This window comes from Molothrus aeneus, chromosome Z, assembly GCF_037042795.1.
Source record: "Molothrus aeneus isolate 106 chromosome Z, BPBGC_Maene_1.0, whole genome shotgun sequence".
Taxonomy (NCBI): Eukaryota; Metazoa; Chordata; class Aves; order Passeriformes; family Icteridae; genus Molothrus; species Molothrus aeneus.
Window position 1 is genome coordinate 56,550,046 of NC_089680.1, and position 20,944 is coordinate 56,570,989.

Here is a 20,944-nt window from a genome sequence, read left to right on the forward strand (position 1 = left end):
TTGAGGATATAGTGGCAGGCTCCAGGTCCTATAAAAAACTGAGAAGCAGCACAAGGTTGTTGTCCTGAATTACACTTTCACACTTCCTACACTGCATCTGTCTCCACAACTCATCTCAGGAACTCCCTTTCACTTCCGCTTTGTCTTGAGGCTTATCTGTCTTAGCCTTGCACTTTTTAATGGACTGCTATGGCTGAGTCCTCCCAAGACAGGAGAAGAGAGGCAGGAGATACCTTGGCACAAGCAGTCAGTACAGAATCTCAGACTGATGAGCAATCTGCAATCCATCAGGCATGAATGACAAGACCTAGCAGGAGGCTTTGTAAAGGAGTGATGTCATGTTTAATAAAGTCTGTGCAGCTCTAAAGAGTTTTTTGTGACACAGGCAGAGCCCTTTGTCAGGCAGGTAAGGCAAGGTAATAATGAGTAGGAACAATAAATAAAGGCTACTAAAAATTCTGATAGTAGAAGCAACAGCTAGAGGCTACTAAAACTACAAACTACTACAGGCTACTAAAAAAGGCACAAAGGGCATACACAATACACAATGGATTCATTTGTTAAAGACAAATGGACCTTTTGTATTCTGTACAAGAAGAAAGAGAATAAAACCGGGGAGTTGAGGAATAGAAAAAAAAAATCACCTAACAAAGTAGTAAACTTTGCTGAGTGAATCAAGCATCTCATTTGAAACAGATAGATGCTAAATGCTCTTTACAATAAATAGACAGATAGGTATTTAATTCTCCAGAATTTTTAATCTCTTTGAAAGCAAAAGGCTGTGTATTAAGTAACTTTGTCATCCAAAAGAAGTAAGCAACTGAATCAAGTACATATTTTATTTTTAACAGCTGTACCAGCCATCAGTAAAAGTTATTTTGTGAGCTGCAAGAAAAGAACATATAATTTTGAATCTTTTTAATGTCTCCATTACATGGCATTTACTTGTATGGAATAGCTTATACTTTCATATCCAGTTAAAACAGCCACTTTCCAAAGCATACAGCCTTGGTTCTTGAGACTTTAATACAATTGCCCCAGCCACATGAAGAAAGTTATCCCAATGTGATGAACATGAAAAGAGCTCTGGAGAGTAATCAAGTTACAGCACTTACAGTGATGTGGATTATATAAAATGTAATGAGTCAAGTTTTAAATCCTAGTAAGAAATATAGGAAAAGACCTAAAATAAACTACTGCCTTATGCGAGGACCCACAGTGAAAGAAAAATTACATATAAAGGAAGGAAATAAATTCATAAAAGAATCTGAATTAGTGTCAATGTAAGGGTTAAAGCACTTTTTTCTCTAGATGGGCTCATGTTAATAACATATGCAACATGCATATGACATTGTAACTCCCATAAACACAATGTATTAGAATTTTTTTAAATTACTTAATATTACCTGTGTTTATTTGTTAGAACACAGTTGGCATGGCTAGGTGAAGAAAACAAATAAAACTTTCCAAACCCTAGGCACATTTATCCAATTCTAAATAATATGTCTTTGGGGAAGTCAGATCTGGTTGCCCTAATAAACAGAGCAAAAACTTTAAGAAGAGAAGCTGTAGAGCTCAACTTTTGTTCTTTATACATCACATAATTAAGACTAAGGAAATAAGAGCAGACACTGCATCCATGTACTAATTTATAGATGAACTCTCCAGCTCTACAATATGACAGGGCAGCCAGTTGGTTTTTATGTTAAACTTCATGCCCACTGAATTACCCAACTGCAGCAGATTACTAATTGTTTATTTATATATCTGAGTTTCCATACTACAGTCATTACATGCCATCCAGATGTCTCAAATAGCTAAAGCTATGCTTACCCATGCTAAGTGGCAGATACACTAATATTATCACTGTATCTAAAGAAGAAAGCTTTTTCAGTTTTCTCCTTCTCACCTTTCAATCTCTTGATCCATCTCAGCCTGTGTGACAAAACCAGACATCTCAAAGACATTTAATTACCCAAGTGTTCTGTATCTACAGAGAAAAAAATGAAATCCAGTATTCTTGCTGAGGGAGCTGCTATACACCATTTCCTTTGGCATTTCATGGCAAGCCATCCATCCCACAGGCTTTGGCTGTCCCCATGGCACACGGCACTTGTGGCCCATTAGCTTGTTCTTAACTGCAGCCAGTGTTTGTCCCCTCACCTCAGAAACACAGGGGGTAGGAAAAGAGACAAGAATACAGAGGCAAGTGGTGAACTGGGAACACTGTGAGCACAGCAAGATCTCAAGTTACTGAGATGCACATCTCCCGGGATACTGGAAGGGAAACTGGCTTGGTGTTGGGTGACAGAGTGCATGGTTTTAGAGGAAATCAGGATTGACTAGTTCTGCTGTTCATGGAATAGCTTGTCTTTCCTTCTGGTTTACTTACAAAGTCTCAGCAAGCACATGGAATATTGCTATTCTAACAGCAATTTCTGATCTTTTAAGAATTGCATTCTAATACAGGCTCTCTTTTATTTGAGATTAATCTGTCATGGGATATTGCTGCTTGAAGGTAATGCTTGGCTAAAGCCGCCTGGATAAGAACGGTTGATATTCCAGTTCCAGGAAACAATACACATGCCCTGCTGTGTGGAAAGTAGGAGGAAAATACATTTTAAAAATCCAAATAAGGAAGGCTTCGCTAAAAAAAGTCCCTACATTGCAACATGTAGCTGCTTTCCCACTCCTAAAAAACTCCAGAGAGATTATTCTCCCTTTTGCAGATATTCACTTACTTCTATTTAACAGGAAAACTGAGAATATCAGGGATCTGGTTTGCATTCCTTTTCCAACTGGAATAATTTGCTTTAGATTTACTCATATTAATTTAGGGCTAGAAATATTTACCTTTACCATTCTCAAAATATAAGGTACTCATATGACACTCCAACCAATTTGTTTTGTTTGCCTTTGCAACTGTCAGTCAGCTTGGCAAGGGACCAAACCCCAAGTCAGGATGCTTAGTGAACCCTAAAAAGCCCCAAGCCAGGAGGAGCTTCGGAGTAGGCAGAACCTTCAGAAATCACCTGTTTGGTGTCACAGATGTTACCACCTTTCCACTGAGTGGTCAACAAGGTTAACTGGACTTCATGATATGCTCAGGAAGACACATCCACCCAGACATTGATTGTTGTGCTTTTTTTAAACCCTTAATCCTTGTTTCTTTTCTCAGCATCCCTAGTGATTATCTTCCCATGCATTGTGTTCCTTGGGTGGATAGACTTTCAGAAGCATAGGTCTCCAAAACCACTGGAGAAGAAGCTGGGCCATGAAATCCAGGTGGCAGAAAGACGCTCTATTCTCCTTTTATTGTTTTAAATCTTGTTTGACTATTTTTTCTGAAGTTTGGAAGCGGCAATTCCTTATCTTAAGGCAGAGCCTATCACTAGTTCATTCATCTACAGCTGGGCAGATTACAGGCAGGGATTTTTATCTGTGTAAAGAAAGAATTTTAATTTAGATTGCTTCTCTAAGCAATCTTTTCTGTTTAAAACAAATTGCAAGCTAGAAAAAAGACCACCAGAAGCAGAGGTCCAAAGTTATTTCATGAACCTTGGCTTAGGACAGTAGTAGTTAGGTGTTCAAATGCCTTTTAAATATGGCCTAATGGACCTTCTTGTCTTTGCACACACAGCCATATTGTGAACCATTTAGGAATGTTAGGATTTTGTGGTTTGATATGGTATGTGGTTTCAAAATGATGCTGAGTTTGTCATTGAGGTTGACCCTGGAGAGACAGACTTGTTTAGATCACTCTTTGCCAGTCTTTGCTCATTTTGCACTCTTTAGGAGTTTGTGCAAACTGTAATATCAAAGGGGCTTCCAGAAATACAGAGGTCCCAAGAGAATACAAGAGTACAAAAATGCATGGAGCAACACTGGCAAATTTGATCACAGGGTTCAGCCCCTCATCCTACTTTCAAGACCCTTTATGAAACTTGCTCAACCCCTTAGTCCCATTAAAAAATACTCAGTTAAATAAAGCTACCCTGTGTTCAAAGCAAGATCTAGCTTCAGTTTCCACTGTTTCAGTCACAGTTCTATGCACAGTGGTACGAGGGCATCAAGGAAGCTGGTTTGATCAGTACTGCTTGGTCTCAGAAATGTAAATTGTAGGTTTATTGGTTTCTTTCCTAGCGTGCAGCTATACACACTGATTGTTTCCACTAATTCGGAGTGGAGTCCCAAATGAAAAGCTCAACTCTGTCACACCTAGAGTGACTTTTTTTGAAAAACTCATTCTCTATGGTCAGAGCTCTGGATTTCCTGATCTTGTTTCCTGGTGTTTAAGACTAAGAAAAAATAACAAACTCCAGATGGTATAAGCCTGGCTTTAACCTCTCCCTACAGCCTTCATAATTTAAATGGGAAGGATATGAAGAATTACATAAAGATATAATGTTTCATAGAAACAAATAATGGTAGCTGTAAACACGGGCATATTTCTCCCATGTAACATTAACTGCCACCTGAAACAAAGAATTTTCTCTACCTTCTGAAAGTATTAGATTTTTGCTATTGCATAACAGAGAAAACAAAAATATCAATCTTCTATTAGTTTGATGTCACATACTGAGAAAAAATAATCTTTTATAGTGGTTTTGATACAAGGTAGATGAATGCATTGGATATTGCATGTTTTTAAACAGAAAAAAACTATGTAAAAAAAGGTTAAATTTCTTGTGGTTGAACCCATGAAGTAAATACAGAACATATTTTGTTTGTTTGGATCTTGGGGGAACAAACTGTTTTTATGTAGTCATATTACACTAAAGAAAGCACTGTAATGTATTGCATTTCAAAATCACATATTTATATAATAGGGAATGTACTCACATCCAACATAATCAGTCTCGACCAGAAAAAACTTGGAAACAATTTTGAAAAGTAAAAACTTGTAAAAACACACCTTTGTTTTCTAAATGCTGACATGCAAAGGAGGAAAAAAATCCCTATAGGCCTGAAGTAAACCTTCACATCTTTAGGATCTAATTGTGAAAAGCTGTTTATCATACATAACTTTCTTACACAAGTGTGATTCAGAGTACCTTTGAAACATCCTGTCTTGCTAAACTCCACTAGCCTCCTCACAATCTAGCTCTTAATGATGCTGCCTTTTACCTTAATTCCCACACTTGCATTTCACCAGGCAAATATCTGATAAAAATAAATAACGTAATTCATCTTCAGTGAAGAGGACTTGGCAGGTATTTTTCAAGTTTAACTGGTAAAGAAGATGGTGTCTTAAGACAACTACAGGTTAAATTGGGTTAGGAGGAGTGCCTGGAAACTGTTCCAACTTTGAAAATGATTCCTGTGCCATTTAGGGAGAAACTCAAGATCTTTCAAGATTTTCTGCAAAGAAACTGGGAGTGAGAAGCTCAGAATAGATAATAACATTTTGTTAATTTGGAACTACTGTGTGACTTCAGGGCTTTAGCTGTCCTTGCACCAGGGCAGCTCTGGTAGTTTCTTTGGTTTTAAGCAAAAATTGCATGCAGTGAAAACTGTCCTTAAAAATTCCTGTCAGCTCAGATTCACTCCTTAACAGTGTGGTCACAACCAAGCACCTTCTACAAAACTCTAATTTTAAAAAATTCATAATCTGCTGGATTGATGCTTCTCTCCCCGACAAACAAGTCACTCTGTACTGATTTACAAGTGATTGCATTTGGGAATTGCTGTGTGGTAGAGAATAGGGACATTTCTAAATAAACAATGATGTTGAGCACAAAAACGCTAGCCTCTGTGATCCACTGAAACATGAGATGGATCTCAGTATTCCTAGAGGAGGGGTAAGTTTAGCTGATTAGTTTTAGGGATACAAATAAACACAGCGTATTTCTAATTACACCAGTGAGTCACAATAGAGTGCTGGTTAATTGGGTAGTTTTGTGCCTGAAGTTCTAAAACCGTTTCAAAAAACAGTGTGCTTGTCCTTCTTCCTTTCCCCAAGCACAGCTTACTTCTTAGCAGCATTAGTTAATCATCACAGCTGACACTGTTTAGGTCACAATCCTCAATCTCCTTTATGTCAGGACATTTATGCTGTCCCTACAAAGCTCTACGTAAGGAAGTAACACAGCCTCGTTGCTCCTTGTGACTGCTTGATTGTGGTAGAACTCAACAAGTGTTATACTACATTAACAGATCTGAAAACACCCCAGTCACACCTGCTCAGGCCACCTCAGACTCAAAAGCATTTAAAAATCTACTTTTCAAAGTTATACTCAAAGAGGCAGACAAGAACATTTTCAAACACAACCCAAACATCAAAACACAAAATCCAGGGATTTAAGTATATTGGTCTTCACAACTTCTTATGGATTTTTTTTTTGTATACTATTACTTCTTAACTAGGGGCATGTGATTTTTCAGACTGGAAGTGCATCTTAGACAGCTACAACTCCAATTTCTTGACTGCTTTACTTTTGTACAATTCTGTTCAATAGAAAACAGAGGAAGGAGAAGAGTGGCTACCTAAAATAGAAATTTTGTGTATTTTTTTTTTTTTGTGGTACAAGGTTTGTTGTTTTAAACTGCAGAGAAACCATGACATATTAAGTTTAATTATGACAGTTGTGCTTATTCCTTGTTCACTATATACAGTGCAGTCATCTTGACAAAACTGCCATGTAAGTAAGGCTATGATTTATTCATCTTGGACAAAGTACATTTCACAGTTATAAAAGAAGTTCTGAAAAGTAGTAGAAAAATTACTTTTTATTACAATGACTTTTATCTGTGTATCTCTCTATCTACCTATCTCATCTCCCCCTTAAACCCTGTCCTGCACACTTAGAAATAACTCCTACACAACTTTGATCCCAATTTCCTCCACAAGCATCAACAATAACTCCTAGAGCCCTACCTTGATTCATATTCCTCTCTCTTCTAGTCCCTCCACCCAAACAATTCCATAACCAGAAAGTGATTGCAGTACCACTAAACTCTTAGTTTATACTAAAACAATGCACTATTAAAAACAACACAACTTTTATGTGTTCACTCCAAGGCTAAGCAGCTGTACAGCTCTCATTTGGACCTGTGTACTTCGGCAAATATGGTAACATAAGTCATGCAAATTCTCTATCATGAATAAAACTGACTTTGTGTGTATATATATATATATATGTATGTATATATATATACACACACGCACATATATATGTATGTATGTATGTATGCGTGTATTTTATATTACTGTGTTCACAAAATAGAATCAATGTGAGTTTGGTATTAAGATTTCATTTATGATGGAAAAGTCTGTCCACCTGGGGAAGACATTTCAGAGTCATCCAGAGACAGAACTTCACCAATATTTCTCCCCAGGGGCTTGATGGGATCCATACTGTTAATTCAGTCAAATGGCTCTGCAGCAAAGCAAAAGACCCTTCTGATTTTCTCATCTGGCAATCCCCTAACAAATTCACCTTTTGCAGAGTCTTCCAGTAGTATCTTGATTCCTACCCTCCCATCCTACATTTGTGAGCCATCTTTCTGGGATTTTTTTTCCAGAAATTTTACATATGGCCTCTGTGTGCCTGTCCTCATTCCTGTAACTTTTTCCATTATCTCTCTCTCAAACGGCTTTTCCCAAACTGTGCTTAATTTCTTTTCTCTTCTTGCCAAGAAACTCCCTTTTTTTCAGCTTCCACTCGCATCCCCAAGTTTTCTATTTCTTTCCATCCATTTGAATCAATTAGATTAATGGATTTTTTCAAAAGCACTCTTGCCTGATGTCAAGCAAGGAAGTTCAGTGGCGTCTCACACAGAAACACCAGAGTTGCAGTTCCCTCTCCAGCTAAAGTGAGGGGTCTGCAGCTCCCCGCATGTGCTGTAACCAAGAGAATTAGGAGGTCTTCCCACACATAAAGCTGTGAACCCAAGCTGTCAATCAGATCACCTATAAACCAGTGCTCCACTCAAACTGCCTCCACAACACCTTATCTGCTAAATCAATAAGAAGAGTAACAATAATGATGATGATGATGATTATAATCCTATCTCTACAATAACTCCAAATGAACCTTTTTTTATACAGAAAACTCAGAAGCTAGGGAGGGGAAAAGAGAACAATTTTGCTAAGGCAAAGAAAACACATGCTGTAATAATTTACTTGGGGACAGAAAAAAATTATAATATATTTGCATTGGCCTCGTGTTGAAACCTTGTGTGCTATACAGGTCTTTGGCCATTAAATGTCACTGGAACTCCCAAACATTTGGCACAGTATTTACATGTAACAAAAAGACTAAGTAAGTGAAAAGCCACTAGCATGTCTTCTGGCAATGGACTATCTCTATTTTCTTTACTGTTTTCCCTAACTTGAAACACCCTGCATTCAGCCTCCCTGCTGCCTTCTAGACACAGCGCTGCTTTTGCCACCCACCCTGGGGTGAGTCTGTAGCCTGAAGCCACAGTAGCAGATTCTCAGCTCTCTGATACACGCTGTGCATTGAAGGGCTCATGGGAGGCTGCAGTTTCCCCATCCCTTCTAGAAGAATACAGGCTCCCTGCTAATGCACCAGATATCTCCACCAGCTAATGAAGATGTTACCAGATGATAAATTGTCTACACCTGGTGAGCTAACACAATGCTTGTTCCCCAAAACCACTGGCCTATAAAACTTCACAATGCCTATTGTGTGAGAAGGAGAACTGGAAGTTCCCCAGCCCCAGTGCCCTGCCAACTCAGCCAGGTCACCTGGAACAGCAGGGTCTACAACCACCAGGGACCACCAGAGAAACCCCCAGAACAATGCATGCGTAAAGGGGAGGGGAAATATGTTAATGATTTTGGGGAAATGATTATCGTATGTATGTTTATTCTGGGACAATCAATCAATATGTGTGCAAAATACGGTATAAAAACAGAAACAATCCAGTACTCAGCATGCACAGATCTTGGAGAAGCTCTGTCTCTGTGCATCCACCCAAATAAAGAATGCCTACTGCTTAATACTACACTTGTGTTAAGGAGTTTTTATTTCACCAAATTTTTGGTAGCAAAGATAAAACTTAGAGGATCAGCTTGGGAGGAGGTGAGTGAAGTGCCTTAATTTTGAAAACTCACTTAAAACCCATTAACAATTCTAGCCCTCCCAACATATTCAAACTTTTATTTGGAAATATTTGGCTAAAAAATGATGAGGCAGGAGTGATGAGTGGGAAGAACAGGAGAGACATTTGAAATTCCAGAAGTGTGTCCTCCTATGAACAGGTATGACTGTCACAGCACACACTGGGCAGTGAATGGGTGATAGATACCATTACAGTCAAACTCTGAGAAGAATTTCAAAATAAAACTCTGAAGTATGAAACAAACTGTTATTCTCACTCCTTATTTTGATCAAGAGACTCTGTCTTCCTTATACTCTTACAAATCGAAATATCTAAAACTTAAAAAACATGGATGCCAAGCAAACTTAATGACTCTGGAATGTTATTCATTCTTCTCGTGGACAGGAGAAAAATTTTCTCAAAGGAAACGTCATTTGGGAATCCCAGTCTTGGCACTGAAACTGACATACACTCTGAAGAAATCCAGCCCTCCTCTCCTTTTAGCCTGTCATTTATTTAATAGGTAGCACAGGTAGAAGGAGGCTAGGGGAAAAGGGAGATTGGAGAACTCATATGTTAACACTACGTACCTTGAATATTCACCCCACCAGCAGCCCTATCACTGTTTTGCATCAGAAAGCGCACAAACATGGTGTAAGTACTTTCTTACACTCACAAATGCTGCTAATACTATGTAGAACATACTAAGAAACAGCAAATTTTCACTTTTCTCTCATTTAAATCCATTCATTTTCTATTCACCTTTGTTAATGCTTCCTCATCATTCATGCTGCCTTTAGATAAATGGTCATCAGAAAAGCAAAATTTGAACAAGCAGCAACTGTCAGATAATAAACACATATTTTAGCAGTTTAAAGCTCACTGCTTTTGTCCTTAGCCCAAGAAGATCTGGGTTTACAATGGCTATTTTCTCTCCCTCCCTCCCTCCCTCTGTCTCACTTAACCCAATAAATGATTTCTCAATTACGTCACAGTTTTGTTCCAAGAGTATAAAATGACCTGTTGAGCTCCTTCTTCTTTTACAACTTTAATTACACTCGTTTTTCTTATAGCTTTTGGGCAGCATCCTTTCCAAGCTGCTCTGCAAACTACCAATTTATTTTTGCCCAAGCCCTCTCTTTGGTATTTGCCTCCTGGGAAACCTAAGTGAGAGTTAGTAGGAAACTTGTCACGATACATACTTATGAAAGAATTAATTTTAAATAATAACTTCAGGCATGATACAACATCTTACTGAGCTACTACCCTCTCACATCACCCTCCCTCCTCCAAGTATTTCTCTTACTCTTCCCTTGGAATTGGTTGGGACAGATTTAATTTTCTTCATAGCAGCATGTGTGGTGCTATGTTTTGTATTTGTAACCAACCAGCACAGATAGGGCCCCCATTTCAGGTACTGCAGGGTCAAGCAAGGCCTTTTCTGACACCACCCCACTCCAAGCAGCGTGGGAGTGCACAGGAAGCTGGGAAATGACACTGCTGGAACAGCTGTTAACTTGTGTTGTGCTAACTCAAAACATTTGGGTAGGTGTTTTTGGATAAGTACATCACTAAGTATTTTAGTAAACTGCGACCAAACTAAAGAGATACTATAGTGGCATTAAACTACTTAAATGGGCTGTAACTGACTCCTAAGGACTGAAATTTTGAAGGTGAAGGAAGCCCATTTAATAGGGTAATACTTGCAAGCTTTTGCAATCTGTTGCACTGATGCCATGAGGGAAAGGATGAGCACTATTTTTTACCTTCCTTCTGATTTCCTGTGTGACTCTAAATTGTAAAATACTCTGTTTCCACCTACCAGTTTTTTTCCCGCAGATCATCTCTGTGATAGCACCTCTTGCTGAAGACCTGGATTAGCCTTCTGTGTAGCCTCACAGCCCCCAGAACAACTGTAACACCTCATAAGGCTTCCTCGGGCCATCACTTCTATACTGCAGATTCAAGTTACCCTCTGGCAAGAGGCTTTGAGGCTTTCACACTAACTTTCATTCTCCCTCCTTTGCCTGCACTACGGTTCCAGCAGGCAGGTCCACAGAAGGGCTTGTCTCTAACCAACCTTTACCTGCCCTTAATTTTAAAGTAGCAAGGGAAACCTCAGCCAGGATGCAGATGTCTGTATTAACATAGTTCAGTATAGAAACATATTCACAGAATCACTGAATAGTTGGGATTGAACAATAAACGTCACATAGTTCCCACCCACCCCCCCCCCCCCCACGGACAGGGACAAATTTCACTGAACCAGGTTGCTCAGAGCTCTTTCCATCTTGGCTTTACACACTTATAGGAGTGGGGCATCCACAACTTCTGTGGGCAACCTGTTTTACTGCCTTACCTCCCAGCCAGTAAAAAATGCTTTCCTAACATGTAATCTCAACTCACTGCCTCTCAGTTTGAATTTATGTTTTGTATGTTGGCAGCACAATCACATCTTGCATGACTGCTCAACACCTTGAGGAGGGACAGCAGCCAGGATGTGCCCTGCTGGACTTGGCTGTAGTACCTGTCCTGAAAACACAGAAAAGACAGACAGACCTCCCTGCCTGTGGAAACAGACTCTGTATGAGAGGCAGGCAAGCAATGACACGATAACATCTCAGTGTCTCAGGAAAGGAAAGGAATTATGAGTTCTGTCCTATGACCCAAACAGTTCTCACATGAAGTAAAACAGCACCTCACTCCGGAATGGGATGGCTGTTTGAATTGTGAAATATTTTTGCTGTTCTGGCACATATCAGCAGAGCAAATTATTGCAATGATTATTTCAAATGCACAGTCCATTTCAGTTTTGCTTCTCTCTTCTGCAGACTGCTTGGCCAAACTTGTTCAGATGGGCCTTTAGGGAAGAAGATGTGGGTGCCAGACACTATGTATACCAGTGAAGTTTCTCAGGTGTACAGAGAGTGCTGATCACAGAGGTATCCTACCATGCACACAGGTCATGCAGTCACCCAGCACACATCCCAAACTGTGACATTCGACTCACATTCCACAGCAACTCTGCTGGCCAAGTCAACAATCTTATAAGAAGAAGGTCTATGAATTTATCTGTGAAAGCTAACAAAAACTGAGGGGACTACAGAGAGGTGTCTATCTAAGCAGCTCACAGGCTGCTGTCGTTACAGGCCTGTGTTTACACACAGCTCTGGTAAGAAGCTTATAGTCCTGTTCACTAAGAATCTGGAGAGGGATTTGCTCCACACCTCCAGCAGCCTTTCTGGCTGTTTTTACAGCAGAGCCAGCACAGAAAGGGACACCCAAAGTCTGTGTCTGTTGCCAAGTCTCAGAAGAGCCCAAATGGGCAGGAAAGCAGTGGAACATGTCACACAAGTGTGCCTGTCAGTCTGCCTCATGGGATGGACGCTGGATCAACTCCAATGTCCCTAGGATTCCAGTCACAGGCATATTTGCTCTGTGCAAAGAGAGGGTGTCTTGACCTGCGGTTGCTCTCGGGTCACACTGCACTCCTACTGTGCCACAAGACCAAAACCAGCAGACAAGAGATCTGGCTGCCAAGCTAATATTCAGAGTGACTACCCTTGTGTTCTTGCCCATAGAACAAAAGCACTGAGTATTTTGGGGTAATCACTGAACACCAAAATTTGCAAGGACAGATAATTTCCCTCAATGGAAAAAGATTTATGATTTGTTATGGTAATTGTTAGCAGCAAATAACAAAACAGTACTTTTTGTGAAATTAATTGTTCACCTTTAGTCAGGTTTTGGCAGTACTCAGTTGCTTTGCTTGTTCTTCCTAAAAATTATGAAAAATCTGTGCAGAAGTTGAGAAATATATTTTCTACAGGACCTAGGCTGTTTTCCTTTAACAGTTACAAGCAGACAATTCCTTTGGTATGCCCTGCATATGCTGTAATTCTGTATCAAGGAGTTTTATGAGGTAACCTTTAGAACTTTAGCAAGTTCTCATTTCACTATCACAGGCCTAAGTAAAACTCAAGACTAATTTTAGCATTTATTGGAACGTGCTGCTAGAAAGAAAAGGTCAAATGTGCTCACAGTAAGGCAGCACCAATGTGAATTTTTGGCTTGAACCTGTTTCTCCTTGCAACAAATTACTTTCTTCCATCTACCCACGTCAAGCAGAATGAATCTCAGCTGCAACAGCTGTTAAAGAAGAGGAATTCTGTATACATTTGTAACATAAAATTTCCCCTTTTCCCCATTATATATGGTGTGGTGTCCAGGGAGGAGAGAGGAACACAATGACACAGCACATGTACTTTCTGTGCTGCTGATACCACAGACAGCATTCTCTGCCAACATGAGATACTTACCTTTTAACAAAAGAAGAGCCAGATATTTTTTCAGCAGTACTTACTGCCCCAGTCCCAGTAGAAAACTAGCTGCTCTGTTCCAAGTCTAAGGAGGCAGATGATAATGCCCACTCACCCTATTGAAATATTATCCTTTCTGCCCTTTCTATTTGGTTAGAAGAATCCATCTTGCAGTTCTAAGAGAAGCCTGGAGTTAGGAAAAATGGCTTTCAGTGATTCATTTACACTCGCTGGTACCCTTAACAGCACCACTTAAAGGCAGGCCCTATGGATTTGGAGAATGGCAAACTAGTTGTCTGTCTCCCACAGGTGATGGATGACTCAAATGGCCTTTTCTCCTTTTTAACAACATGCAAAAGAATGATATCATATAGACATACACATATAAACACATAAATATCCACACAGTCACCTATATCTGCTAAGGGTGGGTTTTTCTGTTACAAAAGCATTAAAAACATTTAAATACATAATCAAGAGCTTAAACATTTAGATCCCACATTCTGTTTCCATTTTGAATCCTAAGCAGTGGTTGAGAGGAAACTGATGAAATAGGAGAAAGAATTCAAAAGGCACATCATTCTCATGAAGGTGAAGAACAAAAGCAGATCAATATTGTGGCAAGCCTATGAATATCTGAGTATGACACAAGGCAAGCCTTAGAAGGTAAAGGGAAAGAAGCCATTTCCATAATTTCTATTAAGCAAGTATCCCCTCTTCCCAGCAGTGTCTAACGACACATTAAGAGGACAATACCTCGCCAGGCAAAGTAAAGATATTCCTCTGGCAAAGGGGTGGCAAGCAGACAGGTTCAGCTACCCAGAGGAAGCCAACATGGTCACAGCATCAGTGTTTATTTTGAGGGGAAAGTGCTACCATTGAGACTCTTCTATGGATGAGAATTTCTTTTAGAAAGGAGTGCAATTTTACTGTGAAAAATCTGATAAAGTGTTTTTTCCCATCTAAAGATCTTCTGAATAAGAAAGCACCAACTCTAAGCTATAGCCTCACATTAAATATTTGCTGACTAGTCACAGAGAAGCTTCATGAAAAGCCTGGTGTCAACAGAAGAGCTGTTCAGAGAAAAAGTCTTTTGGCAGAAGACACATCAGATCAGAAAAAAAGCAGCACATGCAACAGTTATAAAACCCACAAAACTAAACCAAAAGAATTTAGAATAGCCATATAATTGTTAAAAGCAAAGAACCTACTGAACCTAGTTCACCGAAATGAAAGACAGGCTGGCTATTGACAGGTAAGTTAATCTGAAATATGCTTCATGTCAAAATGCATCTCAGACATACTTTCTTTTGGGTGTTCCATCCAAATAAGGACAGAAAATACTTCTCTGCAAGGAATGAAGAATTTTTTAACTACATAACCTTACAAATCTGAAAAAGAACTAGAGGGAAGAAAGTGAGACAAAAATAGAGGACTCACAAGAATTTCTGAAATTCTGAGTTGCTTTAACAAACATCCCACAGAGCATTCTGTGGGTCAGAGTACCAAATGTTTCAAAATGTCCTATTCCTCCTTTGGCAGGAGAACTAACCATATTATAACAGGGGCAACAATGAGGAAAGCTTTCAACATCGTTACTTTCAATGTCACATGTGCCACACATTAAGAAGATAAACAAAAGTAGGCAAAAGCAGGTGAAATGGTGAGTTTCAGTTTTGTACTAGCTAAGATATCCAATTTGGGAATACGGAGGAATATCTCATATGGGGGATAAAAAATGGCCGCATATTTTACTCCCTCACTTTCTTTGGTCAAAATGATAAAGAGGCAGTTAATTACTTAAACCCCATCTGAAATTTTCAGAAGCCTCAAATTAAGAAATTCATTGGAAGAAGAAATATTCTCTTTGAGAGATTGGGAGAGAATAACTCTGTTTTTGAAAGCATTTTTAATATGGTGTATGTTAGTCAGTGTTTACTAAATGTAATACCAAGAATATACATGAAGTTGTTCTCTCCCCACTCGCACCTTAAGAAATACATTAAAATTCGTTGGATCGTATAAGATTTTCTACTACAGAAATAATTTCTCTTTTTCTTTTCTTTCTCAAATACTTCTAAAGATGTTAGCTACTGTTGATCAAACAGAAAATATGATGTGCTTCAAAGTTCATTCTATAGACTATGTCTCAATATTCAACTGAAAGGAAAATAACACTTACTTCACATCTGAAGTAAGGCAGGACGTCTCAGACTGAAATCTGTTGTTCTTGATAGAGAACTGTTGCATTTTCATATACAGTATCAACTAAATACTTCTTTGGAGAAAAAAAAAGGCTTTGCAGGAATTCTTAAATATCCCAATGATATTTTTATTATTCATTAAAACAGACTTGTACATCACACAGAGCTTAAAAGCATGATTATAAAAAACAATCACTATCCCCCTTTTATGTTTTTTAAATCACAGAAGAGTTTAAGGGCTGAGCAACTTACGCAGAGGTGAGAGCACTTAGATTTCTCTGAGATCTTGACAATACTATGTGTCTCATAAATCTAATTCTCAAAGCAGAGAATCACAATGTCATCAGGCACAGAGACCCTATTAGAGTATCCCCAATTATCTTTCCAGAGTGCCTTTCTTTATCACATTATTTGATAGACTCTCATGTACAGGTTTGAGCTGCCCAAATATAAAGTCCTCAGCCCATTCTGTGCTTCTCACAAGACAGAGCAATCACAGGGCCCATTTTTTCCCCTTGACAAAATCAGACCATCAGTGAAAGTCCATCAGACTGTGTAAGTATCAACATGTATATGTAAACAAAAATCATCAGATCTTCGTAAAGATAGTTTTTCCTTCAGTATAATAATGAACAGCTTTCATGAGAAATGTAAAGAGCCAATATGTTCAGCATAATACCCCTGTGTAAGCCCTTCAGAGATTAAACTACAATATCAATATCTGCTACAACATTATTTGTCAATATATAGTCAATTGGCTCCATGAATAGGAAATAATGTGGTTTATTGCAAACAGTAGACTTCAAAAAACAGGTATTTCGAAGTCCAGTTTGTTATGATTTTATTTAACAAAACATGAGTTAAATGTTTTCATGCAACATTTGCACTTAGGTCTTAAATAATCATGACAAACAGAAGTACTTAAAGAACACACTAATTATAGACTTTGGTGAATATACAAAAAACTTCAGCATTTTAGGTTATACAAAGTAAAGAACATCTTAAATACTTCCCCAAAATACTGCAGCAGCTGAGACACGGTGATATGCCTTGCAAGGGCATAGGAATGTAATTTAGAAATCACATGGGAACTACCCCTTTCCTTTAATTTCACAAACAAGACAAAAGCAACATTCAACTCCACACACTGATTTTTCAGGTTATGTCTATGCAGTACCTTGAGTTTTATCCAAACAGTAAAAGTAAGACATGTTTATTTAGTAAACAATTACGCAGTAAATCTCTATTACATTTCTCCCTTGTTATTACCTGGAGTAGCCATGTTATTTAAAAGTGGGCAGGTTTGGTACTTTTATACTGATGTCACCAATATTAATATTTCTTGGGATCTCTGGCAGATTCATATTCTTTACAGCTGAAACAGCCCGGGCTGGAGCTCCTGCTAAACCAGCCTGTATATAAAGTGAGGAAAAATGCAAGTCAGGCAAAGTCAGTCACAAGAAGGTTCACCAGCAATCTACACAGACAACTAACTTTTCAAGTATTTCCATGGTTACACAGTTAGAAAAACCACATGGTAATTGTGTTTGGAATGAAATGGGTTACTTGAAAATATTAAACCAGAAAGAGAAAACAGTTCACATATTCCTCTTTATATGGTAAAACGCGTAATGTCAACTGGATGGAAAAGTATGAGAGGAAGGAACAGGAGGCTTATCCAAGCACGTGTAATGTGCATGTCACAGAACAGACAGTCTCAAGGTGTTGGGTGTCCAGTGTGCTGCCTTTGCCTCTTACCTATGCTAAAAAGTTCACGTGGTTCACACTTGACTAGCATTGGTTACAGGTTCAGAATAAGTAACCTCAAAGTAACAAGGTGCTGAATGTCAGTCAAATCAATGAACAAACACAGACACAGACACACACACTTGTGTGTGTATATATATATATACACACACACACATACAAAAATACATATATATGTACACACAGAGGTATTTCAAGGTGACTTAGACTAAGATGAAAAGGATAAACACCCTGCATTTGTGGTTGATGAAGAGCATGCAGAGAGATTATTTCTACAGCCAAACTAGAATAACCTATTTCCCACAGTAACTAATTATACACTAACATATCTGCATCCCCTTGAGCATTACACAACAACATAGGTGCTATTACACAGCACCTATTCGTTTTTAAAGTTCTCTACTGCATGCAGTGTCTTTGCCTACAAAACTAGAGCCTTTCTGTATAAACATGCAAGTTTTACAACAGAGAATTGCTGACTTCCATTTAGTTATGCTTTTAGTTAAAGCAGCTGCCAAGTTTGCACACTGGGGTATATTATGAAATGCTAATAATTTACAGCTCAGAGGCCTGAAGACATACCAAAATCATCTTTCCCTATTGCTTCTGAAAACACCTATTCAAAACCTTGTTATTTTAAGGACTATTAAAACAAGACTGTTAAGTGTTACTACTATTTTTGAAGTTGTCAAAAAAACAGACTATTCATTTTAGGTACGGAAATGTTTCTCCTGAAAGTTCAGATTCCCTATGCAGATTTAGAATTTGCAGAGTGGTTTTACTTCAGGCTTGCCACAGAAGTGTAAAAATAATTTTTATTTTTGCAAGGAAATAAAAAAGCATGGGACATTTTTATAAGAAGAGCCCTTATTAGCAGAAAAAGGTATCATATTACAAATTTTCTGAATATGTAAAAAGAATTAACTTTTATTTTAATGTTTTAAAAGTAAGATTAAAAATACTCAGAAACAAAAAAAGTCACAGTGTGATTTACTAGTTTTACAGTGTGGCATCTTACAGGTCCACTAAAAAGGAGCAATCCACAAGAAACAAAGCAAGATGCTAGGAATTAGTTTAAAAAGACGAAACCTGTAGAAATGGAAGATCTTTAAATTTAGGTTTTTCAAAGACTGAAGAAACCAGCCCATTTGCATACAAAGTATTTCTGAACAAGAAATACAGCAGAATGAAAGCAGAAAAAAGGTTGTGTCATATTTGATTATTAAAAAGCATTGGTACATGACTACCACTCAAAGTATAACCCTTTCAGATTGTTGGTTTTCACTGAAATTCATTGCAAGTGCAGGGTAAAACTACTGAGGAGTGCATCTGACTTCCCCAGTGTCCACCTGGTCAACTTCACAAAAGGAGACAGACACCCCACACACTTGTCAGATAACAACTCTACTTTTTGAAGGCTATGAAAAAAAGATACTTCCTCCTTTCTACTACTCACTTTTAAGAAATAAAGTCAAGTTAACATCAGATTTTCACTTAACATCCTACCTACTGTTCTTCCTTCTCCCCTTAAAAACATAACCCAAATCAAAATAAAACTGATTGAAGCTTCTGATTTTGAACTAGCCCTTTACATGGAAAGGCTAAAGCGTCATAAATCCCTAGACTTTAGTCATGGGATGATTCCCAGAAGAAGAAACAGAGACCAGAAAGCAATAAGTCATCCATTAACCATATCTTCCCTGTCAAACCCTCCTATGTGAGACATGCCAAAGTTAGGAAAAGCACGTGGGGCAGAGAAGATAGCTCAGAAAACTGCATCTCTATTGTTATCAAATTTGCTCTCACTTGAATCATCAACAGAATTATCTGTTCTCAGAAGTACAGACTAAGTAAAACTCAAAAAGTGCAAAAAAGTATTTTGAAACCCTCTTTTTCCTTCATTTTCCTTAACATCACCAAGTCTGTCAGGTCATTCACCCCAGAGGCTCTTTCAATAGCAGTATTTTTTTAAAGGGGAAAATACTAGCAGTATTAAGAAATGGAAGTATCTAAAATCTGAATACCCCTGAATCTGCAATAAGTTAAAGGAGGAGTATTAACACTGCAATTTCTTTCTATTTACTAAAAAACAGTGCAGAAGGCATGAAGATGCCCAACACTGTCCTGTTATAACTAAGAACTTGGAAATACTAATTTTAAATCAAGAGGTAACTTCCAGTGAAGTCTTATTGGATAAAACAGTAAATGCTTTTAATCCTTTAAATTCTATTTGCAGTAATGGAAGAAAAATTCCTTAAGCAAAATAGGGCAATGTAAACTGTTTTCCACTGAGAAGATGAAAATATTAATTAAAAGCAATGAATTATACAATCTACAACTGAAGTGGTGGGAAACCAGAAAAATATAATAAGGAATGACATGGTAGCACATGGCTGGCAATTCAAAGGACAGGTGCCTTCTGGGTGGCTTGGATGGATATTTTTTACCCTAACTTAATGGAAGTTATTTATTCTTAATGGACAAATAACATTTTTAGTATAACTGGTTATTATTTTTACCTACCTGCTACTATCCTCTTTATACAGACTTACAGTCCCTGCCTCCCGCCCCAATGGCATAGGATACAATGGAGACACAATTGAGAATTATTAAAAATACCACAATTGACACAACCACTGCCCTTCCACCCCCCTACACAGTCATAACTTCCAACAGTCACATTTCATGAGGACCAATCCGGATCAAGATCAGTGAACATCCCTGACAAAACTGCTCTGATTGTCAGATTACCTCTTTTTTTGACAGCAAGATTATCTTTCACTATCACATGCTGGAGTAGAGATTTTCAAGCTATTACATTCTCTTCTCCTGGAATTCTCTATATTAAGTGAGTTTGAAGGATAGCGTATACATAAAATGCATGGCAGAATGCTATTTAGCACAATTAATGTCCACCCTATCGAGCACAATACATTTACACAGCATTTCTAAGAGAGAGCAAGCAGCTCATAAAAAATGTCTAATGGATCAAATGACTGAAAAGCACTTGAACTCCCAAGCTGGATAACAAATATAATTCAAATGCTATTATATTTTAACTCCTTAGCACTCCTTTTTAGCATGTCAGGCAGTGAACTAGTAGCAGAGTCCTTCCATTTCTTTTACTGGAAGTGAACTGTATTTACAAACAAAGGTACAACAAGTAGTACTTTCAGCCCTGTGTGCTTTTGAGGCATTTTCTAGAGAAACCTGATTAATACAGCTTCCACTGTAACACTGAACTCAACAAGCTCCACCTGCCTTTTTGATCATGTAATTCAGCAGGTAAGTTGGTGACGTGCAAAGAAAAAACTGTCCCACTTGAAAAAACAAAACATGTAGCAAGCTTTAAACATGCAGTGAGAATGATGAATCGTCTGTCACAGCAAGCAAATGACTGAAGCAAGTGAAAGTGAAGCTTCTTAAGACAATTAATGCAATTTCAGAAAGACAATATGAATTGCATACAGCTGGTATAACAATGAGCCAATACAACACAGTTTTGCCACAGCTCCTTTGTACTCTCAAATTCATTTGCTGTTGAAGGATGTGCTCTAATGTTGAAATGCTGCGTATTAAAATTTT

General features: G+C 38.2%; 1 protein-coding gene across 2 annotated transcripts in view; it reads right to left on the reverse strand.

The window, feature by feature from the left end:
• Window positions 1-15,692: 15,692 nt before the first annotated feature.
• The window catches only part of AP3S1 (adaptor related protein complex 3 subunit sigma 1), a 28,038-nt gene continuing 22,786 nt past the window's right edge, over window positions 15,693-20,944 (reverse strand). Inside the window, exon 6 of one of the 2 annotated variants that reach the window (XM_066568855.1) lies at window positions 15,693-17,004. In XM_066568855.1, the coding sequence (XP_066424952.1) occupies window positions 16,876-17,004 (129 nt within the window). In that variant the 3' untranslated portion in view covers window positions 15,693-16,875. The remainder of the gene's footprint in view (window positions 17,005-20,944) is intronic. The other variant, XM_066568856.1, reaches the window with a different exon arrangement.